Raw genomic sequence first — 18,097 nt, 5'->3', positions numbered from 1 at the left:
CCGACGAGTGGTTCCTCCCGGATTTCGGGGGAGAGATGCCAAACATGTGCCAGGCTGATGTAGCGTCGGCCTGCCCAGAGTGCCTCGCGCTATGCGCTTTCCGCCGCACGTACTGCGCGAAGGCACCTGGGCCAGTTGTTTCCGCAATGCATCCCCTCGCGGCGGCGTGCGATTTGCAGAGTGCTCTGTTTCTCGTCATCACTAATTATCCGCTGTCCGATGAATGCGTGAGTATTGACATCGCTAGTCTGTGTGGAACGAACGCACGGGGTCGGAATCCGGAGCGCTGTCCGTTCTCTCGCCAAAGCAGCTCTGTTATCGAAGGCCCAAGTGCTGCATGGGGCCGGCGCCTGTCCGTCACGCCGTCTGTGCTCCCGCGCCCCCTGCATCCCTGGGTCTACCTCCTCGTACCCCTGGGCGTAGTTCCCTGTCCTCTAGGTCATCCTAGGGACAATATGAGCCAGCAAGTGACTGGTGAAGCAGACCTGGGGGGCGGCAGGTTGATGAGGCCCTGCGGTAGCCAAACCCTTGCGGCCGCTGGTGAACCAGACCTAGGAGGCGGCAGGTCGATGAGGCCCTGCGGTAGCCAAATCCTTGCGGCCGTTGGAAGCAGAGGCCGCGCGAGACGATCAAAGTGCCGCCACGTCGCCCGGAGCTGCTTTGTGATGACGTCACCAGATGTGCACTTGTTTATGTGTGACGTCATCCCCGTGATCTCGTGTTTACGCCATGTATGTACCCCGGGCAGTGCTCCAATACAGTGAGCTGAGCTGGCGAGGTGTGATGAGGGACGGCAAGGACGGTTTTTCTACATCTGCGCAGGTGGCCAACCCTACCCGTCTGCGACTGGGCTGTGTCCACAGACCTCAGTATGAGGATCGGTCCCAAGCATTACCGCTGTGAACAAGCCAGCGCTGATTAGTGCCTGAATGTGATCTTTTTACGGACGCTGCTGCGAGACAGGGGCGCGGCCAAGCCACCCAAAATCCAACTCTTGCAGCCACCGGGCGTAGGTGCCTGTGTTTGCAGCAAACGAGCACAATCGCGCGATCAAAAAGCGCAATATTTGCTCCGTAGTACATCAGGCACTTGCTTACGGCTTAGCCGGGCGCGCCTTTCTCGACATTGCGTACGCAAAATCTGTCTCCCATTCAATCATCGCAGGTAACGCCAAATACGCCCATCATGAAAAACAGTATAACACAGAGTGGTTGAACCGGGCAACCTACTTGATGATCAGATGCCGGCCAACCTGACTCGCAGCGACGTGAAACACCGGCGTTTGACGGGGGAGGCGTCGGACAATGCCGTCAGAAGAGTGGTCTGAAGCGTACGGTCTGAAGTTCCAAGGTCTCAGGGTCTCAACGCTTCAAAGTGTTAAGGTCTCAAGGTTTCCAGCGTGCGTTTAATGCGGGCACGAAACCAGGTTCGCTGTTGCAGTCTCCCATTAAAATGCCAGCGTTTTTACGCGATGGATGCAAAGATTTGCATGCCATCAATTCCACCCACTGACTTATTCTGGGCCGACCAATTCTCAAGTAATCTGGCTCCTCCAAAATGTGACAGCGGCGAACCAAAATAATCAGAAAAGGCGCCGTCCAAGGCGTCTTATAGCCAGGGGTACGGAAACATCGCTGTTCACACATCGCTACAAACCTATTGCCCATTTCTGCCGCGGCCCGTGCCTTGCAACCCCTTTCACGGTGAGTGCCACGCGGGTTCTCACAGCCACAACCGGCAAGCAGAATACTCAGTCGAAGGATGTATTTTGTACGCGGCGACGAACGTGGTGACCCGGGCATTGCAAGCACGGCGCGTCGCATCGAACACAGCAAAGCCTGACAGTACCGGACGTCGACATGTTGCTTTTGTCACTCTATCCAGCGGCGGGAGCGATCCGCTGTACATATCAAGACCTGCGAGAACCCAGCCCGCTAGTATGCGAGCCGGCACGATTACACGCCGCCCCTCACACGCACACACACGCACACAACGTAGGCGACAGCACACAGATTACGCGCCAGCTGGAGCTCGCGCACGTTACACACATCCACGACGTCGCGAACACCGCAATAACGCTGACACGGACCCCGCACGCCGCACGGGAAGAGCGCACGCACCACAAACACGCCGCCGCACGGGCACGTGGCGGCGTGGGACAGCAACACGCCCGAGGCGCCGCAGCCGGTGGCGATGCGTGACCTTGGCCCAACCCGGCCTTGGACAGCGTCCTTCCTGACCCCTGAGGTCACGGCACCGACGCTCGAGGCGGCCCACCTTCGCCGGATAGATGTCGAGTCGCGCGCTCTCCACGTGCACATCGGCCCAGCGCGTCTGTAGTTTAAGTATAAAAAACACAGTGTGTATGTAGAGATGTTCGCACGGCGCGTCGCCTCTTCCCCCGTGGCGCCAGAGCCTCAGCGTCCCCCCCACAGCGGTACGCTCCTCACTACTCCCGCTCCGATACTGCGCACGCGCCGTGACCGCCGCCCACCCTCCGCCCAGCCGCGTGCACACTCCAGCACCCTCCGTCGCCGCCCGCCAGCACCGCCGCCGCTTGTCCGCTAGCCCGGCGCCTCCCCGGTGGCACCCGCAGTCGAGTCAGTTCGTCCTCGTGGCTCCGCGCGACAGCCGGAGCGGCGACGCCGGGGCCGGCGCACCGCCGTGGCTGGCTGGCTGGGTCTGACCACGGGCTGCGAGCGCAGGCGCCACCTAGCGGCGGTGGACGCTGGGTCCGCCCTAGAGCCGAGGCTGGCCGGCGAAGAGCTGCCTGCGGTCGATGTTAGGTCTGACTTCCCACAACCGGCGCCAAGTGACCCCGGGCCACCATCGCCGCCACCGCGTCAACGACAACGCAAGTCTTCGCCGCAGGTAACAGCAGCGTTCCTTCGTCAACGTCACCGGCGGTGGCGGCACTCGGCGATTGCGGCACGACCTACAATCGACAGCAGCGACGCTAGGTCCGACCTACCACCGCCAGCAGATCCTACGTCCGACCTACCACCGACGAGGTCAGGTTCGTCCTTTCGTCGCCACCATCGACGCTAGACCTGCCCTACCACCGCCGGTCGCACCACTAGGTCCGCCCTACCAGCGCCGACGCCGCTCCTAGGCCCGCCCTACCGCCGGGGCTGGCTGGGACCGGCCAGGGCGCCCATCCTGCTGGGATCTTGCGACGGGTAGTGCACGGCCAGGAAGCCGGGCGGCGGCGGGCCCAGGCCGGGCGGCGGCCGCGGCATCAGGAACGGCGGCGGTCCCGGCGGCAGTCCCATCGGCGGCGGCGGCAGCGGGCCCGGCAGACCTGGCGGCCAGAGGCGCCGGTGAGCGCGCGGACACGCGATGACGGGTGTGCGACGGCGCTCAGGTGCAGGGCAATGGGTCAGCAGCGGGCCGTTAGAGCACAGGGGGCGCGAGATACAAAGTCTGTCTGACATGTCCTGCGCGCCAGGTCACAGGCCACGCCACATCGGATATGGCAACTCTGGGGTGCAGATGACCAACTCGTTCTGATTTCCAAGACGCACCGCTTAACCACCACACTACCACCAACCCGACTAGCACAAATCACGAAACCCGCGCGCGCAAAGAACTTCACAAAGCACACCCCTCGGCGCTGGCGTGCAGGGGACACCGCCCCGCGCCGCGGCAGGTGTCACCGACCTGGCACGGGCTCGAGCGGCATCTCCGGCGCGCCCGTTAGCGTCTCCTCGACGCCCTGGCGCCCCTGGCTGCGGCCCCACTTGATGTTGAGCCGGCGGCCGCGGATGATCAGCTTGTTGAAGGTGCCCTCGGCTGCCGCCTCCGCCGACGCCCTGCCCGCCAGGCGGCCGCACGGTCAGCCGACGGGGACGGGGACGGGGGGGGGGGGGGGGGCAGGGAGACACGTGTGGGAGGGGTGCTGTGTGCGGCGCGAGGTACGGGGGCGCGCCGCCGTGTGCTGCAGGAGGACGTGTGACAGGAGCGGGCAGCCGGCGGCAGGTGCAGCGAGCTCACGAGCCTGGCTGAGAGGTGGCCGGTAAGAACAGCTCAGATCGGCTACAGGAAGGGTCAGCCAGCCTGCTGGACGGTTGAAAGGGGTTGGCAGGGGGGTACGTTGATTTAGAGGGATGGCAGACGAGGCTAACAGGACTGTGCACCGGATCAGAAGCACGACAAACAACGCTGTCAGGAGAAAAGGCCATACCATAAAGAAGGCCGACAAGTTTAAACAGAATGCTCCGGATTTATATGGGGTCTTGAACTAAGCAATTCTGAACACTTTCCAGTGCTGTTACCAATCCTGCCTTTCCTAACACGTCAACCCGTCTAGTTTCTGAGCTATACACCCGCGGAAAACACCCGGGGGAAAACTATATCAGGGAGAGTATTTCAAATTCCCCTTGTCATTCAAACAACACGCATATGCCACCCAACTTTCTGTCCAGCACAGAAACATCGCAGGCACCCACATCACAAACCGCAAATGGTCAACCCTTCCAAACCACGGCCAGAGAGCGCACCCCGTCACCACGGGAGGGGGGAGGGGGAGGGGGGAGGGGGGGGGGGGGGGCACGCAGCCCCCCAACCCCTCGCCTCAACGCCACCCACCTGGAGATGTACTGCACGAAGGCGCACTGGTTCTTGTGCACCACGGTAATGCAGCGTATTTCGCCGTACTGGTAGAAGTGGTCCTTCAGCTCGCGCTCGGTGATGAGCTCACAGTCGCCCAGGTTCCCTGTCGAAACACGCAGCGGCGCTTGTCACCCGCCGTACGCGTACAGGGAGCACAGTCAGTGCTCAGTTACACAGAGCACAGTTACATGCTGCAGGGCAGCCAGTGGTAAGAGCTCAGGTAAGTTACGCCGATGTCGAACAGGCAAAAGCAATGTTTCTTTTTTCGGAAAATCCGGAGCTTGCTTGAACTTAACCCTGAACATAGAAATCATCCTAAAAAGAGTGCTCCACACATTATACAGTTGAATAAAGGGCACATTTCAGAAAATCAGCTTCCGAATTACACCACTGCCCAGATGTGCATGCCCGTTACAACGTATGACTATGTCACATGTACCACACGTCATCCAATGTCACACGAGTCTCCCCATTTAGCGCACACCGCGGCCAATGAAAAAAACAGTCAGCGGTGGGACTCGAGCCCGAGACCTTTCGCCCTTCCCAACCGACCACCGCCTCGCGGCAACGGCCGCCGCCCCGCCAATACACACCGACGTAGAGCGTGGTGATGCTGCGGTCCTCCGTAGCGGCTCGAGGTGCGGCATGGCCGCCGCCCGACGCAGCAGCTTCTCCGCCACCGGGTCATTGACGCCGTAGTACCTGGCGACGAGGGTGACGTCACTGGTGCCCGCGTGACGTCACTGGGTACGCCGAGGCGGCGCGCCGCGCGACGTGGCAGAGTGTGCGTGCGTGCGTGGCGTGCGTGGCGTGCGTGCGTGCGTGCGTGCGTGCGTGCGTGCGTGCGTGCGTGCGTGCGTGCGTGCGTGCGTGCGTGCGTGCGTGCGTGCGTGCGTGCGTGCGTGCGTGCGTGCGTGCGTGCGTGCGTGTGTGTGTGTGTGTGTGTGTGTGTGTGTGTGTGTGTGTGTGTGTGTGTGTGTGTGTGTGCGCGCGCGCGCGCGCGTTTGCACACCGCACTGGGGAAGTGATGTCACGCACAGACGGGGATGGCAAGCACGTGACTGGGTGACAGTTGGATGATGATCGGGGTGGTGTAGGGCGGTGCCATTCACGTGCATGTTGCACGCGGACGTGACGGCAAGCACCAAACTCGGATGCCGCGTGCTATATCACACGAATATGTGGTGCACAGCGATACAGGAGTGCGGCGCCAACCACGCCACGTAGCGGGATTTATAGCGCGAGACACGCGAAGGCTACGCGAGACAACGGACTTCAAATACATCGTATTACAAACAAACGCAAGCACATGTCGCTACGCACATCAAACGCATGTGGCGCCCTGCATGAGCCTGCAAGCTAAACGGAAATCTGAGGGCGTTCTTTTGCGTCGATTCGCCATACATGAGCAAAACAATTAGCCCTCGCACTGATAACAGGACAGGCGATGCGACCCCCTAAGGCCTTCTTAAGGATACCTCTCCGACATGCCGTGCAATCTGTGCGTGTTTCTCTCGTACCCCGCGGCTGGCAACTCTTAACTCCCCACCTGTGCCGCTCTAGCAAACCTCCCTAACCAACCACCCCACTCCCCAACTGCGCCACCCTTACAAACCTCCCTCCTCATCCTCCACGCACCTCTCGCCACCCCTCCCCCCCTCACCCCGCCCGTCCCTTATCGCCGGTGTCGTGACCGCCCACCTGTCCTTGATGTTCTGGTCGGCCAGCGGGTCGTCGGGATCGGTGGGCTTCTCGTGCCGGTACGGGCACTCCTCACCGCGCCGGCACTCGCCCTTCACCCAGAAGCTGCAGATGTGCGGCCGGTTCCGTTTGTAGTAGGGCGTGGTGCGCGCCAGCTTCAGCAGCAGGTCGCTGGGCGCCGCCGACTTGAGCGCACCGGCCGGGTTGGCGCCCTGCAGCTGCGGAGGTCACGGCCGGGTCAGGACGCGCCGGAGTCAGGTCATGCCGAAGTGAGGTCACGTCAGGGTCAGGTCACGCCGGGGCCCGGTCCCGGTGTGGTCAGGTCACGACGGAATCAGGTCACAAAGGAGTCAAGTCACGCAGGGTTCAGATCACGCAGTGGTCAGGTCATGAATGGGTCAGGTCGAAAAGTGGCCAAAGGGTCAAAGAGGTTAAGGGGCCATGGGAGTCAGGTCACAGTGGGGTTGTGAGGCCAGAGATTTAGTGGTCACTGTGGAGTCAGGTTACTGCAAGGTCAAGGAGCCACATAAGGGTTAAAATATCACAGCAGAACCACGAGTCAAAGAGGGGGTTGAGGGATCATGGCTGGGACAGTGGGTCAGACGGGTCCAGAAGGCACAGTGTCATCATTTTGTCATGCAATAAGCCAGGAAGGGGTCAAACAGTCAAGGGGTCACGAGGTCATGGTGATCATGGGATCAGAAATCCACGCTTGGCATAAGAAATCATGATGGGTTTGATATGTTCCGGCGGAGTCGAGATGTCATGATGGGATCAGGAAATCACAGTTGGGCTAATTTGTCATGGTGGGGTCCAATGGTGATGGACGGTTAAGAATTATAATAAATGGGTGGGGCTATGACATGATTATGATGGCATGACATGATGACATGATAATGATCATGATAACATGGTTAGATCAGTGGGATCATATATGGTGCCCAATGCCAACCTGATTGTAAAATTTCGGCCCAAATCCTTTTTAAAGGGAACGAGACGTACGTCGTCGCGCACTTTCGAGAAGCACCAGCAACTGGACTCGCCATATTAGCACCTAGGAGCCATGGCGCAACCGTGATTCGAACCTGGGCCCCCACATGGGAGCCCAAGGCGCTGACCACTCAACCTTTATGTCCTGAATGCCTCTACTTCGCCACAGCATCTTACGATTATGCTAGGCAGGATGCAGCTGTTGCCAGTAGCATCGCAGCCTCGCAACTGCTGGCGGCGAGCAATGAAAACAGCCAGCCGGCAACGGGCCTCGAACAAACAACCTCTCAGTCACCACCCACTACTCTCTCTCTTCCGCCTCGCCGTCGCTGGCTCGCGCTCGCCGGCCTGCGCTCGCGCCGACCACAGGGCGCGGACACCCCGCGCGGGGCAGGGTGCTGCCAAGACGGCATCCTCACCTCCTGCTCCTTGTTCTGGATGTAGTACTCCTTGTTGACGTCCGACTTGGGAATGTCCTCCTTGAGCTTCAGCGCCGCGTCCCGCACCTGCAGAGGACACCCAAGGTCAATATGACGTCACCGGGTCCGGGTCGACAATATGACGTCACCAGGTCCGGGTCGACAATATGACGTCACCAGGTCCGGGTCGTCCGGGTCCGGGACTGCGAAACCGGCATGCCGAAGTGTTGTGCCGAATATGGCGAGTGTTGGAGTGGCTGTAGAGTCCACAGTCACATGCTGCACTTCCCTGACCCATCTCACGCATGTTGATAGAACCAGGTGTGCTTTTGGTATTGCATTTGAAGAAAAGTTACACATGCATGCATGCACACACACAAATATAAATAAATGAGGAAATAAATAAAGAAATAAATAAATATGAATATATATATATATATATATATATATATATATATATATATGACATATAAATACGTCATATGTCAGCAATATTGGAGTTGACACATTTCTTTTCAGCCCCACTTCTGTGACCTGCCCGGAGGAGAGCTCAAATGTATAAACATGGCTGACGCGCTGGCCTAACGAAGCATACACAGCCCCGCGTGTGACAGTGCCCGCTCCCCTCCCCCCGACCCCGCTGTCTCTCACCTGGATCGGCAGGCCGTACTCGAGGTCCAGCAGGCAGGTCTGGCAGATGTTCTTCAGCTTGGCGCACGTCTGGCACACCTGAAACGCCACAAATGTCTGAGGCGCCCAGCGCGCGACTGAAACAGCTGAAAAACGCGAGACTGCGGACATACTGGAGACGTGTCCAGTGTGAGCAGTGACGCACGTGACTGACACGTGTCAAGCCGGTCGTGACACACGACACAGTGTGACAACACTTGACATGAGAGAAATACCAAACACACGTGGGACAACAGATGTCTGGCACACCAAGAGGGCCAGTGTGACACGTGGAAAACATGACACATGATTGAAATGATCCATATGACCCACGCCTGTAACGCGACACGAAGAAGACGCGCTTGACCCACGCCTGACGTATCTCAAATGCAGCTCATGCCACTGGGGACTCACTAGGCACCAGGCTACTGAGGCGATACAGCGTCGCCTCCCCCTCACTCTGGCAGCGACGGCGGACACCGCAGGAAACGAAGGAATGAGACCCGGGCCCAACACGTTGCAAACTCGAGCATCCTCTCTGCTGACTATGTAATCACATAGGCTAAATTTTATTCCAGGGAATAGGTTGGATCGCCCTGCACGGTGGCCAATACTGACGTTTTCCCCAACAGAAACGCATACCCAGTCAGCCACGACCCACAGAACGAACTGCATTTAGTCGGGTGAAGGGGCGGGGTTGCCAACGACCATTCAGACAGGACATCACTTCATTAACCCTTTGTCGTCGCGAGGAAGAAGCGACCCGAGTGCTGCAGCCCCTTCCTCCAACTTCTCTCTCTCTCTCTGGCTGCTCCGCTCTTTCCCGTCGTCGTCTGTCGCCGTTGCCCGTTTGCCCGTTGCTAGGTGAAGGAACGCACGGCCCACTGCCTTCCAGCGGCAGGCCCCGGTCGTGTCCGCCATCTCACCTCTGTCTTCTTGAAGCGCATCCGAGCCCCCGGACACCAGCGGAACACGGTGAACGGGCGTGTGCAGATCTTGCACTCCTTGCCGTACTTCTCCTTCGTCTGCCGGCCGGAAGGTCACGGCTCAGACAGCAAGCCAATGGGCCGTGGGTTCGGGACCCGACAGAGGCAACAGGGCCAGAAACTGGCACCTGGACCAAGTGTGCAGTGTTGGCTGTGTGCAATGTACGAGATGTTGGTGGTGAGTGACCCAGGTCAGAGCAAGGTAGAGTAGGCCAGGAGGCCAAATGGGGTGACAAACCTCATCACAAGCTCAAATTACAGAAAATGTTGACAAAATCCACTCAAAACATCAAATCACAAAGACCACAAGCCTTCAGGAATCCTCTTTTTGCAACCCATCCCCAATCTCAGCACGCAACACACTCCATGAAACCCCCAACATGGTATTTGTCTACAAACCAGCCATCCAGCCAAACCAGCCAAACCAGCCATCTTGGGCTAGTATGGTCACACTCACCATTCGGATGTATGGGTTGTCCCCCAGACATGTCTGGCACAGTATGGGAAATTCCTGATGGAGAGAGGGAAGCATGTTAGCAAACAGTTAGACTTGGCATTGACAATATGCACTGACTGCTTACCAGGACAGCTGATTCATTGCACGTGAAAAGCACTATGTGCACACCATGCAGCAGGTTGTGAACTCTTAAGCTGAACAAGAGGAAAACAAGCAAATATACCTGATAATCAGTGTCATATATTTTGTATTAGGTGTCACCTAGATTCAGTTCCATTTTGCATGCATGACCATTATGCCAAATACCCTGACATGGGTCCAAACAGTTACACATTGGTCCTATGGGTGTGACATACTGCAGCCAGGGTAGAGAGAAATGGGAGCAATCACGGAATGTTCCTCCTCAAAATGACACATTTCTGACCTGTAGAAAAAATATAAGCAGCTTTCACTGAGCAGTTTGTTTAACAATGCTCACAGAGATACAAGAAGGTAGAGTCTGGTCAGTTCATGAAAATTAAAACCTGTTTTGTACTTTGGCCTGTTAAGCCAGCATTGGCCAAACAACATTTGGTTACATAGCATCCTTCATCTAGCATTGTGCTACAGTCTCTGGCAATTGGTGGAGATGTCACATGCATTCCTCTGGCATTGACAAAGTTGTTCTAGGCTGAACAGGTTTTACTTTAGGCATATAAGATGCCACACCCTCAATGCAATGTTCAGCCTATGCTTGTTCATGGCACACAAGATATCTGGGCACTGGTGGGGACTGCAGAAATCAGGCAAGCATTGACCAGAGAGCAAGCCTTATTAAAACTTAGAATCCTATTATTCTTCAATCTGGGCAATACCAGTGGAGTCAAGAGGACCATTCTGGACTATATGGATTATTCCGCAAGCTAGGAGCTTTTGATATAATTTGTTACAATGATGAAATCTTTGGCACAGAATGGCTGCCATCATTTCATGGCCTGAGCACCATTCTAGGAAATATACTGCTGTGCCTTCATAGCCAAGTAAATTTTGAATTTTGTGGTATTAATAGGCTGATGTAGCTACCATATCAAAGATGTTACAGTTATTAGCAAAATCCACCCTCAACCAACCTGCAGGAGTGCTTCGAGGTTGTTAACTTACCTACAGGTACCACCAAATTCAACCTAAGTAAAATGAAGTCAGGATAAATTAATTTCAACTTAATTTTACAGTCTTTCAATTAATATGCCCTTTCAGAGACCAGACAAACAGACAGATGTATCAACCTACCCATGAGGTCAGTAGGTGGCTCAAGGCATGCAAACTGCATTGGGGTTAATAACCACCTCACAAGTTAGCACATATGCATCATTCAAATTTTGCATGCATAAACTTGACAATGAATATTAAGATAGTACAAAACACACAAAACATATTTCAAGTACAAAACACACAAAACATGCAACATAACAAGCATTATCAGGCATTGCAGCAACTCACCGAATCTTCCCAATTCTGGCGATTGTAGGTGTTGGAGCCCTTGGCTGTTGCCATCTTAGCTCAGCAGGTAAGAAAACAGTGAAATGCAATTAGCCCTGGTAAAAGGAGTTTGTACTGCCAGAACTGTTGAAGCCCTGTAATTAGTTAGGAATATAATTACTATACCTACCATGCATGCCATCATAATACTCATCACACACATTACCACATCATGAAAATACAAACACAGTGTGTGTGTGTGTGTGTGTGCATGGCGTATTAAGTAGCACGAAAACACAGCTGGATGTGAATTGAAAATTACACATCCATACACATACATGTAATAAAATTGCCCACAAAGACCGCTTATTCACAATGTATCATATCAACCCCCATGAGAACATGGCAGAAAGTCAAACTGTATCATCTTACCCTTGAAAATACAATTACAAAACAATGCCAGCAACAGAGTGTCCTTTGTGATTCATCACAGCATATGAGATCTTGCTGACTGATCAATGCAGGATGACTATGCAGGGCAGTCAATGATTAAACTGAGCATGGGCCAAAGGCCTCAAATGCAAAGTTGCCTTCTGATTGAATGAAAATGATGTGGTGCCATTGATCACATTTATTACACACTGAGGTGCAGTGATGGTTTGGAGATTTGGTGCAAATTGACTCCAAAAGGTCATGCAAAACCCATATAATCAAAAAGTAAGCTATTGTACTATGCAGCAGTCATGATTCAAATGGGTTGTTGATATTCCTAAAATAAGCAACCCTTTAGACAGCACCACTAAAGCAGCCCTAAATAGAGCATGGTGTAAGCACACTCCGTAATTCACCTCACACCCTTCCGAGTTCCTTTGTACCGCCTTGGCAGACGCTGCCTACCAACTAACCAAGATAAAAAACACGGTCTTTGCCGAACACAGAGTATGCACCCAATATATCCTGGTACAATCAGCCACCCAATCACACACACCCTCTGTCTTATGCACACCCGCATTTGCATGCTCCTATGCGCCACATTACGCTTATTGGTGACAATAACGGCGCAACATCATCAGTCCTAGAACGTTTTGTATTTCAATGAAGGCTGTGAGATACAACATCATTTCCTAATCTCAATTTCAGCAGTGACCTATTTTTTCATTCGAAAAATATTTTCTCCCCAGATAAAACAACAAGCAATGAAAACATCGTACAAGTGCTTTTATTACTTGTCGCATAGGCGCACGCAGGTCGTCGTCTGTTTTATTTTGCAAGGATCGTCCATTCTGTGCCGTAATAGGCCCCAAATTCCACTGAACTTGAAAGATTTCATGCTCTCGAAATTGGATTAATCGTTCTGCGCGTAGCTCATGCAAAAAACTTGTACGTACGTTGAATTTGCTTTGTCATTTTATTACCGCTTGTGCAATCCCGCCAAAATTTGACCCTCCTCTGCGATGATTGGCCGACCGTGTGCCTACGTCATCATTTGAAATCAGTAGCTTTCCGTTACTAGCGGCTTTGCGGTATCTCAGTTCGGGTGCCCGTAGGGTTGCTGTTGCGGAGCTTAGCATCGCAAAGATGGTGAGTCCATTTGACGGTGCGTGATCAAAGTTTTCCTCTTTTATTAGTATAATTCGAGTTATTTGTGCGTGGAGCTTGGTGTCATCTTGTGTCATTGTTTTCCAGGCAGGAGGTAAAGCCGGCAAGGACTCTGGAAAGGCGAAGGCCCGTGCTGTTTCCCGGTCTGCAAGGGCGGGGCTTCAGGTAACCGGACGTGTTGAATCAAATTCACTTACTTGCACATGATGTCTGGGTTGAATCCGCATTTGCAGTTTGCATTTTGTGATTTGCTAAGTGGTAGACGTTTTTGGCGCATTTTGACCATACTTAAATGTTGAAATACTCGTTTACACAATTGGCCACATACATGTAATTTCAAATACATTTTTCATAAGCTGTTTTCCTGTTGACACAAATTGTGACCTGGGGTGCAAGGCTGTGGTAAATGTTTATGCCTTGCATCTTTGTTAGCTTAGTGTTCAGTAGTGTCTTATGCATGGTAAATGGAAAACAACACTTAGGGCCACAGACTAAGTTTTTGCTAACTAGTATGTATTGTGTGTCTCTGTGCTAATGATAGCACATAGGCATGCAGTGCAGTGAGTGGTTTTGTGGGCCAGGTAATGGGTGCCCCTGTCAAAATTGCAGTATTGGGGTATATGCATTGCATTTCTTTAAAAAAATGTAATGGATAGCATGAATTTGATATTACACCAGACATGTTAATTTAACTCACATGGATACATGGTGTTTCAAACACCTTACATTTTGTTGTGGGCATCAGGTAAATGTCTGAGTCAGATGATATAAAGCACCAAGTGATGCAATCCAAGCCTATTTTAGTGGTTTTTAACATGCAATAACACTAAGTAGCCAGTCAGTAAACCATGGCAGATCTCAGCAACACCTAATTGGATGAATGCCAGTGAGTGTGGTTGAGTTGCTTCCATCTTCATACATCATGTGTTTGAAGATAGCACTATTCCACGCTTTGCTTGGGACCATGCAACACCAGGGTTTTCTTAGTGCTGACAGATTTTGCAATTCATAGATGGAAGCACTAATACAATTGGTTTGTGCCTCAGCTGTACAGTTTGTGCAGAACTGCTGGATTGTTGTTTGCTGTCCAAGAATTAATGCAGGCTGCAATATGGTATTAATGACATAGGAAGCATGTTTCACATTTTAAGATATGGAAGCAAGCACCAGACGTGATGAAGCAAACTAACTTAAGCATATTGGCATGCTTTGTAAGTGGAAAAGATTTTTGTAAACAGCACAGTTTACTTAGTACATTGTTCCATAATATGTCATGGTTCGACAAGATCATTGGACCGTGCACAATACTGAGAGCCAATTAATTTCCATTCTGTCGGGAAACTGAGCTAAAAATGCCAGGTATGAATACATCAACAGTTATATTTTGTGACCTTGATTGCTGCGTGGTGTTTGGAATAGGATAATTTGAATGACATGACAAAGGCCAAGGTGACTGAAATACTCTCCATGATATATGTTTCCCTATTTTTGCAGGCACATAGCTCAGAAGTTAGAGGGGCCTAGGTCTTAACATCAGGATTGTGAACATCACTGACATCTTCAAGATGGCTGTTGTAGTTCAGACTATACAAGTGTGGAACACCCCATTTATTGTGGTATTTCAATGTTTGATGAACATCATTGGGACATACACCATACAATATGTCACATTGCAGCTCCAGTGACTCCAGCAACAAAGATGTTTAGGTCATTGACCTCATGCTACCAGTTGTCACACCTCATGTAGCCAAAGGTATTGCCCACCAAAGCATTGTGGCCATTGCATTATTGTTACATTATTGCATTATTGTGTTACATTACATTATCACACTACCAGCATTGCATGTAGATCATGATCATGTAGATCATGCAGCCCAGACCATCAGTTGCAATTATTGTTTATCATGTATACTTCAGGACATGAATCCATTGTGGCAGGGGGCAGTGCATTTTATGCATTGATAGCATGCCAACTGTCAGTGACAAAGCTACTTGTTGCCATGCTGCCAAAACCATTGGAGGAATTGTTAAGATGGTTGTGCAGTAATGTCAGCACTGTCATTGTGTACATGGTCGGCTATGGGTATGGCCAGAGCACTGCATATGCAAGGCTCCTCTACCCTCCGCACAAGTTTGGCTAATGTAGTCCATCAGTTGATTTGTTCTGATGAGTTTACCGAACAGAACTGCAGATGGCTTTACATGCTGTGAGTGTATGGTGCTAGTTGTCTCTTAAATGCCATGTGACCTGGGGCGTACTGGTCATACCCCCACTGGTATGGAAATTGAAGCGGAGTGAGCATGCACGCAACGAGCATGACAAATTCAGCGTGAAATACGCAGATGATGTGACAATTTTCTATTAAATTGTGTCCAAAAATAATGACAGGAATGGGCATTGCTCGCACTGGACTAACGGGCGTCATCACGTGGGCAGTTCCCGGTCGGCCGTATTCACCGGCACCTGAAGAACCGGACTACGTCTCACGGGCGCGTGGGCGCCACGGCCGCCGTCTACAGCGCCGCCATCCTCGAGTACCTGACCGCCGAGGTACGGTACTCTTGGGGTACGGCGCGCCGCTCCAGGGGCCTTGCTGTCGGGCCGCAGTACATCACTGCTGGGCCTGGTGTTGGAGCACTCACGATGGCGCCCGTGGCACTTCGTTGTTCATGTCGCCTTATATGGGTGCCATGCTACTGGGTAGTAAGCGCGCCCTTAAACCGAAATCAGCGTTGTCACGGTGCCTGATATCGGAATAGTTCACGAAAATGTCATTTGCTCCCAACGTGGTGCACATTAGCCAGGGTGGTTTCTGTGTTTTTGGGGGCCCTTGTTGGAGACTGATAAGCAGGTGATAGTTTGTCATCACGATGTCGCAGCTCATTCATTATGCTTTCCAAATGCCACATTGTCGCCACCACCTCACTGCTGGCACTCTTTTTATCATCGGGCATGGCGGAAGGACATTTTCTGGTCGCGATTCACATTGCATAATTCATGTGATTAATCATTGCTCATTCATTTGGTTGGTCATTGATCACTCATTGAATAATCGATCTCTCAATTGGTCACCAACCAATCATCGGGTTGATTGGATCATGATCCTCACGTTTTATCTTAGCTGGAATGCTTTATGTGAAAGCTATGGCGCTCCTCGGAGAACGGCCGTGCGCAATCGCGGCCGCGGCAGCGCCTCTGCCACCTCTCCTGAGCGGCGCGGCTGCGGCTGGCGCCCCCGCCATCAGCTGACCGCTATCGGCCTGCCGCAGGTGCTGGAGTTGGCCGGCAACGCGTCCAAGGACCTGCGCGTGAAGCGCATCACGCCCCGCCATCTGCAGCTGGCCATCCGTGGCGACGAGGAGCTGGACAGCCTGATCAAGGCCACCATCGCCGGCGGAGGTCAGTGGCGTGACCTCTGACCTGACCTGACCTGACCTGTTTTGGGGTCGGGGGCTGGACTGAGCTCCAATGGGGTGTCAAGATGAAATGGTTGAGTGGGGTGGGGTTGCTGGGACTGTGATTCAGCTGAGTTGGGGGTGTGTTCGGGTCTGACAGAGAAGTGGGTTCAGGAGCAGACTGAGCTTTGGCTGATCAGTGCAGCTGGGTTATGCTGCCTCGTGAAGACCAGCGTTCGCTGGCAATAACCTGACCTTGGATGTGTGTGCATCATTGTGCATGTACTGCACATACAACTAGTCTAGGTAGTTTGCTTATTTATCTGTGGCAGTCATCAGATGACGCGCTCTAAGGCTTCCTTGGCTCAGTTGGTGCCCTAACAAGTAAACGTTTTCTTGTTGAGTCGACGTCGTCCTGAAACGGCAGTCTGAGGTCACCCTTCTCTGACCCTCACTGAGTGCAGGTGACCCCGTGCTGTCCGTCATGACCCCTGCTGTCCATTCTTAACCCCTACTGTCCATTCCCGACCCCTGCTGACCACCTCTGACCCCTGCTGTCCACTTGCGGCCCTTGTTGACAGCCTGCGACCCTTGCCGGCCGCCCATGACCCTTGCTGACCGCCCGTGACCCCTGACGTCCACCTGTGATTTTCGTCTCCGAACCCGGCTCGCTCTGACGCCCCTCTCTCCCGCCAGGTGTCATCCCGCACATCCACAAGTCGCTGATCGGCAAGAAGGGCGGACCCACACAATCGGGCAACAAGTAGATGTCACTCCACCCACCATCATCTCATGTACAAACTCATCGGCCCGGGCGGCGCCCCGCGCATGCGCAGAAGCGGGCGGCGCTGGCGAGAGGCGCGAGCGTCAGCCGGCGGCGCGCCGGGGTTTTAGACGCTCGGTTTGTGGTGCGCGCGCGCGCAGAGTGGTGATTTTATAGCGGCGATTCGGAATTTGTGTACTGCCCAGTCCGTCGGGAGATTTTAGCGCTCGGATGATTGGATTTGTGTGCACGCTTGCGCGCGGGGTGCATGGGAACACTGCTGGGCTCGGCCCACACATCACCTCATCCAATACAAATCGTTTCGACCATTCTGTTGGCTTTTGTCGACGGCTGCCGGTGGTAAGTGCTGTCATCTAGGGAGAGTTCCTGGATGTAGAGTTTCGAGAGCAGGCGGCGGGCAGTGATGATTCTGCCCTTGTGGGGGAGGGGGATGAGAGTTTTTGCCGGTGGCTCGATGTGGAGGAACTGAGTGGTTGTCTGGAATTAGCTTTTGAGTTCCACTGAGTGCTGCCACACAGGGTTGTGCATCTGTTCGTGCTCGGTCTGGCGAACTCTGAGCTTGAACAGACCGGCTGACCCGGCCTTGCTCGGGAGTTGGGGAGCTGGCGTGTTACAGGTCGCAGTGGAACGGTCACGAACGCCACGAATTGGGAGCTGCGTTCTTTTTTTCGGCGTGATGGCATGCTGAATCAGAGTAACGGGCTCGCCAGTGCGTGCGCAGCAAGCAGGGCAGTTTTCTGCACCCGCCGCGGAGGGGGCCTTGAGATGCAACAATAAGACAGGGGCATTCATTCTCTTCCTGCAGTGCGCTGAACGCGTTGGATTTCAATATTTTTTTTCGGGAGGCTCGCTTCGCCTGTCAGCCACGTCGCCGGCGTCGCCCGTGCCTGCACGCTGCCGAGATGTCCCGGGCGGTGAGCTCAGGGCGCTCCCGGGGTAGTCGGATGGTTTAGCGTGTGGCTTTGGTGCCAGCTTCGACATTGGCATGTTTTTCGAGCGCGTCAGCTGCTTCGGCGGACCCTGACGG

At 53.7% G+C, this 18,097-nt stretch overlaps 2 protein-coding genes across 2 annotated transcripts; one reads left to right on the top strand and one right to left on the bottom strand.

Moving 5' to 3' along the window:
* Positions 1-243: 243 nt before the first annotated feature.
* On the bottom strand, positions 244-12,312 carry LOC119104755 (pre-mRNA-splicing factor RBM22-like). The gene is given in 13 exon segments (XM_037228474.1): positions 244-248; positions 3,266-3,301; positions 3,661-3,812; positions 4,588-4,714; positions 5,205-5,238; positions 5,241-5,313; positions 6,313-6,530; positions 7,722-7,808; positions 8,373-8,450; positions 9,317-9,415; positions 9,834-9,887; positions 11,313-11,446; positions 12,280-12,312. Coding segments are annotated over 12 exon segments (1,017 nt in total). The 5' UTR covers positions 11,367-11,446; positions 12,280-12,312.
* A 490-nt stretch (positions 12,313-12,802) lies between these two features.
* LOC119104513 (histone H2A.V) lies at positions 12,803-17,381 on the top strand. The gene is made up of 5 exons (XM_037228227.1): positions 12,803-12,872; positions 12,978-13,055; positions 15,328-15,441; positions 16,161-16,290; positions 16,983-17,381. The coding sequence occupies exons 1-5, from the start codon at positions 12,870-12,872 to the stop codon at positions 17,051-17,053; spliced, it is 396 nt and encodes a 131-aa protein (XP_037084122.1). The 5' UTR covers positions 12,803-12,869; the 3' UTR covers positions 17,054-17,381.
* Positions 17,382-18,097: the final 716 nt, after the last annotated feature.

This window comes from Pollicipes pollicipes, unplaced genomic scaffold, assembly GCF_011947565.3.
Source record: "Pollicipes pollicipes isolate AB1234 unplaced genomic scaffold, Ppol_2.1 Scaffold_6052;HRSCAF=7182_pilon_pilon_pilon, whole genome shotgun sequence".
In the NCBI taxonomy this organism is placed as follows: domain Eukaryota; kingdom Metazoa; phylum Arthropoda; class Thecostraca; order Pollicipedomorpha; family Pollicipedidae; genus Pollicipes; species Pollicipes pollicipes.
The sequence above is the reverse complement of the archived record's forward strand: the minus strand, read 5'-3'. Positions and strand labels throughout refer to the sequence as shown.